Here is a 13,123-nt window from a genome sequence, read left to right as displayed (position 1 = left end):
TATTCTTTCTTCTTATCCTTTCTTAATATTGATTTGTTTATAGCTACTTACCAAACAATGCTAATTTTTATTCTTCATCATTCCTTTTCATTTTTTTATTAAATAGTAATATCTTTTTTTGATGAATTTAAACGATTTATATATTTATATTATTATACTTTGAAATATTTTTAACTTCATTATTGTATGTTTTAAAGCATTTATTACATACATTGATTTTCAGTATATATATATGTATGTATGTATATATCTATTTTATTTTATTTATTATTTTATATTATTTTAGTTCATTTAATATAATAAAAAATCCCAATTTTAAATTTTTTTTTTTATTATTATATTTAATTTTTTTTATTATTTTATTTATATGAGAATCGAAAATGTTTTCATATATTTTTATCATTAGAATCGAAAATGTTATATAATTTAAAGTTCACTGAAATTTTATATGTGGTTTTATTATTGAATGTTGCCAACAGTATTACTATTTCATAGTTGATACTTATTTGTTTTTCTTTGATACACATATACTTCAAATGTTTTGTAAACAGGTACGCGCAATCACGCATTAAATATATTCATTCAGCTAAATCCGTACATTTTTATTTATTGTTTTCAAAAACTGTTTAAACAGGTATATAATAATATATAATAATATATAATAATAAATATATAATAATAATAAACAGGTTATGGATTACGAAAGAAATAATAAATAATTAGGTAAAATTACAGTTAAATTGAAAAAGCATGTGGGTTAGTTATCCAGCCTTGAGCAAACGTAAAGTATAATTCTGATCGTGATGGAATATGAAACTGTTCATATTAATAAATTGAAAGGATTGGATAATTAAGTTTCATGGAAATTTCAAGTGCGCGTTACTTTGAAATCCTGCGGTACATCCTAAGAAATAGTTAGAGATGGATCAGTTCTTCCTGTACTAGGCGATGATGCGGCAAATCGAGCACGCGATGCCTGAATAAAACTCGACAATACAGCTCAAGGCATAATCACCACATCAATGGATAAAAAACCATTTTTGCATATTATCAACTGTGAATAGGCTAAGGATATATGGAAAAAGCTGGAATCTGTTTACGAACAAAAATCTGATACTAGTATACACATGCTGTTGCAGCAATGGTAGTTATCAGAAGGAACCGGGTTATGATCGCTACTCACATTGTAAAACTCGAGAATCTTGCAAACTTTGCGTGAGAAAATTCTAAATGAAATAATTATTACTAAATAATACTCATGACATTACCTCTGTCATTCAAATACTTTATTAGTGTATGGGAATCAACTCAACCCAACGAAAGAATTCCCATAAATCTTATTTCAAGGCTCGCTATTGAGGAAACAAGGACAGGAACCGAAGAAAGGGCAGAGAATATTGCTTTTACTGCCAATAAGCATCAATGTAAGAAAAATTTCAAAAAAGGCAACGTTAGACCAGGCGTGTGCCATTATTGCCACAAACATTGAATTAAGGAATGCAGAAACCGAAAAGCAGCAACATCAAATGAAGAATACACAGGAATGAAAAGAGAGGCACTCATTAGAGCTATGTCTGCAGAATATAATTTAGCATCCAGTGATGCATGGCACATGGATTCGGGTGCGACTGAGCACATATCAAATCATCATGTGGAATAGTCATATAAAAAATTTGACACAGTAGAGAATATTAAGATAGGCGATGGAAAATATATTCAAGTAACTGAATCAGGATATATTGACATTCTTGCTTTCAATGGAAAAGAGTGAGTATGAAAGTATCTCAGTAATATTTTTCATGTACCAGAACTGAGTTTCAATCTTTTTTTGGTGGGTGCAGCTCTTGACAAGAAACTTCAACACTACTCCGATGATAAAATATGCACATTCATGAAGAATGCAAAAATTGTTGCAGTGGGAGAAAGAAAAAGTAAATAATAAAATTTAAAGTCATTACAGACGAGCATCAGACAAATGTGGCAGTGCGCAATTCTCTTTTCTCCTAGCACAAATAGCTTATCAGAATGTGGATCAGGTGAAGAAAATTCCAAGATCCGAGAACATCATTGTTAAAGATCAGAAATTTTTCTGCGAAAATTGCATTTTAGGAAAAGTGCATAGACTACCATTACCAAAAAGCGATACAAAATCTGAACGTATTGGGAAACTTATCCATGCAGATCTTTCAGGTCCAATAAAAGAAAATTCGCTTGGAGGAGCTCGATATTTCTTAATGATGAAAGATGACTACAGTTACTGGAGAAACTTATATTTTATCAAAAATCAGAGACATCACAATGTCTAGATTTACTTTAAGAAGATTGATAAGCATTTAGAAAAAGGAATTAAAATATTCAGATTGGATAACGTCCTTGAGTTCGCCAATAAAGAAATTGAACTAACACGTCGATATGCATAAGAAAATGGTACCATTTACTTCGGAACACAACAGTTGCGCCGAACAGGTAAACAGAACTGTAATTGATTTAGCGAGAACGTCGTTGCATGCTGGAAAACTGCCAATCAAAATGTGGGCTGAAGCAGTTAATTGAATAATAAATTACACTTTATTGTTTACACTTTATAATTACACTTTATTGTTTATATTTAAAAAGAACCGCAACCAGTGTAGAGAAAGAAGTAACATATTGAACTGTGACTCAAGAAAAGACCGAACATTTCGAACCTTAGAATCTTCAGAGAAGAAATATACTTTCATCTCTAAAGAGAAGAGATGAAAATGGGACGTCAAAGTCGAAAAAAATGTTTTCGTTGAGTATGATTGAAACACAAAAGGATCTGGCCTTCTGAAAGAGGACAAGTTAAAATATGTAGGGATGTAATGATTCACAATCAGCACGAAATTAATTCAAATGAAGAATGGGAATCAAAGTCAAATACGATAATTTTTTAACATCAAAAAGATGATACAATCAAAATAAATGTCGAATCGAAAACGATTATTCAATCGGAAAACAACGAGCAAATAAATTCAGATGAAGAATCAAACGATCCAGAAAACGAAAATCAATACGAATAAGACCGATGTTTGAAACGTTACAGAAATAAAATATGTCGATCAGACAGGCTCACGTACGGAAATATTGTAATCATAGAACACCATGAACCGGAAAGCTATTATGATGCGATCACATGTAGCAACGCAATCAAATGGAAAGAAGCCATGGATGAAATTGATTCTTTGAATAAAACTCAAACATGGATATTAATAAATCCTTCATCAGATCATCAAATTATAAATAATCGATGGAATGAATGGTCGATATTTAAAGATAATTTTTTTAATTAAATAAAATATATTACAATTTTTTTATTTTTGAATTATTAATTTTTATTCAATTTTATAAAAATAATATTTTATTTATTTGTTATATATATATTAAAAAAATATTTCTTTAAAATTTTGATTTCTATTGATTTTGGCTTAAAATATAAAAAATAATAATCTTGCATGAATCTTTCTTATGATATATATTATAAAATATCTTAGAATAATTCTATATATATATATAAAACTAAGGAGAATAATATTTTCTTGTTTAACGCTTTGATTTCATGAAAATTAATTTTAACAATTTCTCAAAATATAGGAAAGACTTAAATAGGAACAAACAATAATTTAATTTTGTATTATTATTATATAAAAGCTATTATATTTAAAACAACGATTTTTATTCTACAATTTTAAACATATGATATTATTGATATTATTATTGAAATTATAGCAGTTTCACATTTTAACAGACTGTTAAATAATAAATTAATAGAAAATAATAAATTAAGAAAGTTCTAACCGTACCATTTTGATTATTTTTAATGTTAAAAAATTATCGTATTTATTGAATGAACCAAATTATAATAGTAAATGAAATTAAAAAATAATCTTATTTATTATTATGCATAAAAAAAATGTTATAATCAATTAAAATTACCCTCAATTGTTTTTGGATTTAGATTGCAAATTAAAGAGATCGTTAAAATGTCAAATAATAATCAGTATTACATTCAAAAAGATAAAATTAAAAATTAAAGAGAAAAGAAGTTACTTTTAAAATATTCAAAAATCATTTTGTTTATTATTTGATTTATTATGATTATTAATATGGATTTGTATTTCAATAAATTTATATTATATTCAAAGTTTATGATAATGTTATAATAAATTTTTCTTGTCACTTTTATCTTGTTATTTTTATATACAATTTTCTACATTCTACAAAGTAAAGTATAATTTGGATTATGTGATAAAGAGATATATGAGAAAAAATTTTCTATTGATAAAAAATTATATTACAAGTGAAAACTTTATAAAATAATTTTATAAACAACTTTAAAAAAGTAATAAAACTTAAAAATTATTTTTCAAGAAAATTAAATTTAAAAAATACATATTTAACTATTTAACTATTTCTTAATTCTACATTATCAATTCCGATTTTGTCCAAAACAAAAAATATTAACAATAAATATATTATTTAAAAATTTATTATTTATTTATTTAAAAATTTTTTTATCGAATTTTCATATCAGCGCTTCGTAATTTTATTATAAATATATATATCATCGAAATCATTGAAAATGTAATATTATTGTTATTAAATTCTAAGCAAAACATAAATATCTCTTTATTTCTTTTTTATATTATAAATAGTATAAATAAAATGATAAATTTTTACAGATTATAATACATAAGTGTAATAATAATATATTTAATAATTTTTAATATAAATAGCTTAATATTTTCGCTATTACGTATCACATATATTATATGTAATATTTTACAAATATTGCATATTAATTTTTTTGAAATTTTTTTGTATTCAATCGAAATGATTATGCATAATATAAATAGTGATTAACTATATTTACTTTATTTTAATTATTAATTATAATCAATATAACTATTTTTATTTTATTTTATTTTTTATTCTTTTTATATTATGTGGAATAATATAATTAAAATTTTTTTTTTATGAATTATTTACTATATATATAATATATGTTCGATGAGAAAATATGAAAAATTATATATGTATATATTACAAACAAAATTAACTTTCATTTTCAAGTTTATGCATCATTAAAAAAAAGAAACTAATAATATTAAAACATGCGATTTTCAAAACTATTTAATTTTGATTTAAAATAATTTGTATTATTATTAAAAATAAAATGTTTCATATGATCAAGTCATTTTGCTTATATTATATATTTCTTTGATTTGTTTTAATATTTTACTTGAATTTATTTGTATTTATATTTTGCAATAATGGAGAGATAATTTTTACATTGCGACAAAAATAGTGCATTTTAATGTACTAATGTGCATTTAATGTGCATTTTATTTATAATATTGTATTTACTATTACAATTTTTATAATAATTTTTTTATTTATAGAAGATCATAATTCTAAAAATTCTTTATTAAATCACACAATATTTGAAATTTATAATTAATTAATTAATTCGTAAATAATTAAAGATAACTTTAATTATTAAAATTAATTTAAAAATTAATTTTAAAAAATTATTTTTATATAAAAATTATAATTAACGATAATATATAAAAAAATAATATATTATGATATTTTTTATCATAAAACAAAAAGTATTCATATCGTTAAAAGACAATGATTTTTTAAAATTAGATTTAAAAATTGATTTTTGAGAAATTAGAAATTAGAAGGATTTACTAAATAATATGTAAAATATATCTTGAAAAAATTACAATTTGTCAGAATTATAAAGAAAATTGAAAATCAATTTTTATTTTTTTATTTAAATTCCTAATGAAAATTTAAAAAATACATTAGTATTTTAGTAGATTTATCATTTATACAAAAATTTCATCGAAATTGGTTAATAATAATATTGCTATGAATTACAAATGTTAAAAAATAATGAAAATCATAATTTTTCATGACTTTTGGTTTAAAATTTACAGGTTTTGAAATTTTATTATAGAATGAAATTTTCAACATATATATAACTGACATAAATATTCAGAATATTTCTTTAATTTTATTATTTTAATTACTGATTCAAATAAGCAAGTTGTAAAAAGTAATTATTTTCTTTACAACAATCTTAAAGTTTAATTAAATGATTTTGAATATTGCACAGAAAAGAATGATGCTTGAATTGAATATTATCGAAGGACCATCTACAATTATAGGATTACTTATATTCTAAATATAAATTTATATTGTAATATAAATTTGAATGAACTATTTGTGACTAATGATTAATTGAATTTCGCGATTTTTAATCTGAACTCGATTTTCTAAGTATTGATCTAATCTGCACTGTATCTAAATTTCTATAGTTATCTGAAAAAATTGTCGCGAGTCTTTTTCAAATAGTTATCTTTGGCAAAAATATAAACAAAAAGGAAATGAAAAAATTTATAGTCTCATTGAATGACAATTTCCAAATTGAATTTTCTCGTATGCGTGAAGGGATCTTTGATTCTATTTCTGTAGTGATTCATCGCAAGGCATTTGGCGCATAAGAATGACTAAAATAATCATTGTTATTACTATATCTTAGTCTCGAATGATTGAGAGTTGATCTGGAAAAATAAAAAAAATATCTGCGTATAAATTATTGCTAAAAATCTAAACTGTTAAAAATACTATTATTGAAAATAAATTCAAATTATCTTGGCCAATTGATAAGTCAATCTTTTTTGTTTTTAGCAGACAAATTGCAATTTTTTGGAGATTTTTTTTACACATCGTTTAATAAATTTGTTTCTTTTTAAAATAATTATATATTATTATTATTATTATGTATTAATTATAACTTTTTAAGAAAATTTAAAAAATAAATAATCATTAGTCCAAAAAAAATTTTTAAAAAATTATTTTAGAGGATATATTTTTTTTCTTTTTATAATACATTTATTATAAAAAGAAAAAAATTTTTAAAAATAAAAATTAAGTCATCAAATTATTATATTTAATATTAAAAATTACGAAAGAAAAAAAAAAGTATATATTCTTTACATTAGAAGTTAATTTTTCATTAACATATAATATTAATATATGTTAATAAAAGTAATCTTGTTTATCTACATTATTATGATATGCAAGAAAAAGTAATCGTTAGAAAGCATCAAAAGAATGGCCGGTCTTTCTAATTTATAAATCTCTTTGTAATAATTACTTGTCGTTATATGGCAAACTGGCGATAATGAATATGAATGAAATGTCTCATGAATGAGAACTAGCGTAACATACGTTATCACATACTCCAAGAATCATAAATAGTAATACGACTTTGTGGTTCGTGGTGTCAAAGATAATTAAATGTGACAAAAACTTAGAGAATATCTTGTCGATCATTATACAAATAATCAAAAGTTTCTTTGATTATTATTTAACGATATCGAAAAATCATTTTAACTCGTTGTAATGAATTTTATCAGTGACTATCTGCAAATTTAATATCATAAGTGTTTTGCAACTCCATAATGATCAGTTTTAATGAAATCTACAGTTAGTTACAAAACTTTTTATATTGTATTTTAGAATTATTGTTTTTCATTTAATTTAAAAATCCTTCTTTTTTAAATTTTAATTGTATTCGATGAATTTATTTTTTATGAAGAAATAGCAATTTTTCTGTGATCTATCTCTTATGATAAGAACTTATGCAAATAAAAAAAATATATATATAATATATATAATATATATAAAAGTAGATATAAGAACATCCGAAGTCAAAATAATGGATTTCATATTATTTTTTGTATATTTTTTTGATTATTAAAAATATTTTATAAAATTAATGTTTCATTTTATTAAGATAGATAAAAAATATATCTAAATAAACATATTTATTTATTTATTTATTTTATTTATGATATTTTAATTACAATCATTTATATGTAAAATAAATACTTAGATATTATAAGCTGGTATAAGTGTTGAATTAAAATTTTAAAAATATTAATAAATCTAAAAAGAAATTTAAAAAAAAAACAAAAAAGATAGAAAAAAAATTCATTTTAGAAAATTCATAGAAGTATACAGAAACAGATAAAATATTTATAAATTTCTGATTTTATTTTTTTTTATCATGTTTTGTAAGAATAAATTAAGAACTAAATTTTTTATTTTTTATTTCTTTTTTCATTTATTAGCATTATTTTTTTTATTTATCAATACAATTTTGTTATTTAATTAAAGTTATGAGAAACAAATTTTAATTTCCACATATATCAGAATTAATTAAAAAAAATTCTTTTTTTTTCAATGATACATAAAATATGAAAAATAGTTTTTATGATTCGCCATTTGTTTAATTTATGATTTATTTTCTTTATGTAAAATGACTAAAAGGAATTATAAGATTAATTTTATTTATTTCTTTTTAATAAAAAAAAATTCATTAAGAATATTATTGAAACACAAATGATTATATATAATTATATATATAATATGGAAAATATCAATTTAAAAAATAATATATATATTTTTTAAAAGGAGATATTAAGCAAGTCTAAATAATATTCTATTGTAAAAATATCCCTTAAATTATGAAACGTATTTAGTTTTTATTTTTTTCTTTCTTGTTATTATATAAAAAAAATTTAATTATATTGATAATATTAATCTTTGTTATATTATATTATTATATTTATATTTTGTATTTAGATACATTTATTGTAAATGTTTATGTTGTATAAGAAATGTATAATAAAAAAAATATTATAATGTTTCACTAAAAATTTGATGACGATCACTATCAGAATTTAATAGCAACAATATGCTTCTAAACTAGTATCTAATAAACTTTATTTTGTTTGATAATTGTGTGAGGAAAATATCAAAGAGTATATTTCAAACATCATAAGGAAACTGTAAATTATATATTTATGAATATAATATACATTATGTAAATAAAGAAATAGACAGATATTATATATAATCAATAAATTTATTATTAAATTTACTTAATATAAAATTTTTATGATATAGAATATTACTTTCTTTTTAAATATAAATTATAATTTTTTAGAAAATATAATTAATTTAATATAATATCAGTTAGACTTTTTTCTAATAAAATCTTAATATTATAGAAACTTTAATTCTACTATAAAATTAATAAGTAATTATAGAAACTTTAATTCTACTATAAAATTCTTTTTAATAAAAAAAGTGAAAAATACTAATTATATATTTATATAAAATATTCATTTCACCAAATTAATTTCGTTTATTTCTTATTATTATTATGTAATATAATATTATTATATAAACTACAATACATCATAATAGAAATAAAATGTATTATTAGTTGTGATTATTCAATAAATATATCATTAATTATGATTTAATTATTTAAAATAATTAGTTATATTAGTTATATTAAATTAATTAGTTAAATATTTTAATAAATAATTATTATTATATACTATTAATAAATTATATACTTAATATTGTAATATTAATAAGTCTTGTTGATGCTAATTTTATAAATTAATATATTAATATTAATTTATTAATAATTCTACTTTATATACATTATTACTATTGCAAATTACATTAAAATTTTCTGGAAATATTTACATATTTTTACATATAAATATTATGTTTTTTATATATTTGTAAAATTCAACAATCTAATAAACTTAAAAAAAAAAAATAGATAGTTATTTTTGTAATATTTTAATAAAAAAAATTAATTTTCATCTAAGGAATTGTTTTAAAAGATATTATACAAATTAAATAAAACACAATTATAAATTTATTTTTATAGTAGTAAATATATAATTGATAAAAATCATATTTTTTATTCATATTAAGCAGATAATTATATCATTTTTATTTGAACTTTAGTTTTGATTTAGAATGAATATAATATTTTTAGAGTAAAATAAAGACTTAAATAAATAATAATTTTTTAAAAATACAATTACAAACATTGAATTAGAAAAATGAAATGAAAATATTATTGAAACACGATTCATTATTTCGTTTCAGTGGTCTCTTGGATTCGCAACGACAAATAGCGATGATTTCCGAGATGATCCATAACGCTTCCTTAATCCACGATGATGTAATCGATCAACCAGGCTTCCGTCGTGGTAAACCTTCGATTAATGTTGTTTGGAGTAGGAAAAAGGTAAGATTTAATAAAAATATATAACATCAAATTGTAAAAATTTTTTTCATTGGAATATCCGTTATATGAACATTCTATTTATGATCGTTATGCCGTGAATATTTTATTATAGATAATATTAAAATTATATATATATATATTAAATAACAATATATTGTCAAGTAATATTGTCAAGACGAATAATATTGATAATTAAAAAAAAATATGATATCTAAAAAACATGAATGTATGAAAAATTTAATAAAAAATATAATGTTAGAAAATCAATTTATTAAATTAATTAATTTTATTGGTATAATATATAATTATTATTATTATACTTAATATTATTAATAAGTCTTGATTTCATATATAGTAGTTGATTTCATATATAGTAATCAGATAAAAGATAGAAAAAAAAAATAATTATGGTTATGAATTAAACAATATTTAGATTATATGTTGTCTTGTAGTATTAAAAGATTGGTTGGGTATTTATTAACACATAAAATATTCAGTGGCTTAAATTTATTAAATATATTATATAATAATTTAATTATATTCATTTTTATTATATTATACATTTTAATTATATATTACATACATACGTGTGTATAAGTATGCGTGTGTGAGTATATATAAAAGAACCAAAAACAGAATAAAGATATACATATTTTTTTTGCACGTTTCTAATATATTCTTCATAACGAAGAAAATAATTAGCCAATGATGAGAATAGTATTATTATTAAATGGAAAACATTGCACAATCTATTAAATTTTGATTAAATCTTTTAATCAACATTTAATGGATCTAATGATCAATTAAATAGATTTATACTATGGATCGGTAATTTTGAAAGATTACCGAAACGATAATAAAAAATGATTTTATTATTAATCGTCAAAATTTAATTTAATTTAATTTAATTTAATTTATCATTATTTGATTTATTATAAAAGTATAAAAAAATATAAAATAAAAACTATATAATAAATAAATTATAATAAAACTATATAAGAATATTTAACAAAAATAATATTTAAGAAAAAAATTATTGAGATTAAAAAAATGTATAATTTTGATTTATAGATTAGTTATATAATCAATAACTCTCAATTTGTTTTAAATATATTTTTTTTAATTTCATTTATATTTTTTTAATAAACTTATCATATTTTTTATAAATAATTTTATAATTCTTTAGAATTAAAATTATTTATTTCATTCAAAATTTTGAACTCCATTATTTATTAAAATTTTTAGAACTCTATTATTTATTATCCCATGATTTATAAAAGAAAAAATTAGAGCCAGCATTATAGAATATTTTATATCGATGTCGCTTAATATTATTTTTATTAAAATAAACATTTATGTTTATTTCGTTTCTATTTTTCAACATAGTATAGTATAATTTAATATTTTTCTTTCTTTTCTATTTCTGTAGATTTTTTTTAGAATGTTTTTTTTTTTCATTGTTATTAGAATAATCTTAAATAACAATGAAAATGAAAAGAAAGTTTATGAGCCAATTATACGCATTTGGTTTTTGTCTTTTAAGTAGTAATTATACATAAATTATTGTATTTTTTTATTGAATACTATTGGATATTTTATTTTATGCACTGTTTGCTTATCACGAAGAAAGATTATCTTTTGCAAAATGATTTTTCACGGAGATCACTATAATTTATGAAAAACTTGATCAGATGTTATATATAATAAAATAAAATAAAATTGATTTTAATTATTTTGAAAAAAAAAATTAATAAAAATATTATATTTATTTTTCTAAATAAACTCTAGTAATAATCTAAATTTTATGAATATATTATACATCTTTTATTTAATAAGAAATTGTTTTCTAACTTCTAGCTTCGTTTATTTATTTTTTTAATTTTCGGTAAAAATTACAGAAAATTTCAAAATCAGAGAAATTTAGCATTATAAAATTGAAAATTGATTTTTCTTCGAAAAAAAAAATATTTTAAATTAATAAATATATTAATAATTCAAATTTATTTTAATAATTAATTATCTTTAGTAGTAATTAATAGATAAAATATATGAATTTCTTATAGTTCCCAATAGAATGCTTTATAAATACAATTGCAGACATATTTAATCTTTTTGCAAAAAAAATTTTTTTTCTAATCATCTCTTAATCAATTCTATATTTTTGAAATATTATATTTGTAATTAAATAATTGTAATCACATTTGCTATCTTTATATTTTCAAATTTTTTAGTGACTACTATCTTCTCTAATGGCTTAAATCTTCTCTTCTCTGCTATATATAACAAATAAATGCTATAGTATAACAAATAAATTCAAATCTGATTTAAAAATTTCTTATAGTAATTTAATAAACAATTATTCGAAATTAATGAATTCCATTCCTAATTTTTGATCTTCTCTTTAATGAATGTAAAAAATTTAATTGAAAAAAATTACTATCTTTTCATCTAATTTCATGCAGTTTCTTTTATTCCTATAATAATTAATTGCATTTCCAATTTTCTCTTTACGTTGAAGAAAAATAATAGAAGTAATATTTTTCAAAATCTCGCTAAACATAGCCATCATTGTACACAAACCAAAGATTCCCTTCCGGTTCCAAATTAAGAAAACGTACACTGTTGGCATAGCTAACTGAATTGCATTAGCCTCTCTCTCTTTTCTTTTTCTTTCTTTTTTCTTCGACATTTCAGAGAAAGATATTTCTCTATTTTTGATATTTCATCAGAGAGAATTTTAATTTCTATCAACGCCCGACAATTGACGAGAAAATACCAAAATTCATGATACATCGTGTGAAACGTATTCAAAGTATTCAATCAATCGACGAGAAAACGATAGTTTTACATCACTTTGCGGTTGATGATATTGATAATAAAAGAGAAAAAGAGTACATTTCTTCATATACAAATAATTCATGAATGTTGGAATATTTGAATATTTCTTTATTTTTTAATGATATATAT

At 20.3% G+C, this 13,123-nt stretch overlaps 1 protein-coding gene across 1 annotated transcript in view; it reads left to right on the top strand.

Moving 5' to 3' along the window:
- Positions 1 to 13,123, top strand: part of LOC122715618 (all trans-polyprenyl-diphosphate synthase PDSS1) — a 181,487-nt gene that overhangs the window by 135,702 nt on the left and 32,662 nt on the right. Inside the window, exon 4 of the mRNA XM_043937932.1 lies at positions 10,015 to 10,156. Coding sequence (XP_043793867.1) covers positions 10,015 to 10,156 — 142 coding nt within the window. The remainder of the gene's footprint in view (positions 1 to 10,014; positions 10,157 to 13,123) is intronic.

Source organism: Apis laboriosa, unplaced genomic scaffold (genome assembly GCF_014066325.1).
Source record: "Apis laboriosa isolate Shangri-la unplaced genomic scaffold, ASM1406632v1 scaffold39_cov144, whole genome shotgun sequence".
Classification (NCBI taxonomy): Eukaryota; Metazoa; Arthropoda; class Insecta; order Hymenoptera; family Apidae; genus Apis; species Apis laboriosa.
This window is presented reverse-complemented; position numbering and strand designations above follow the sequence as displayed.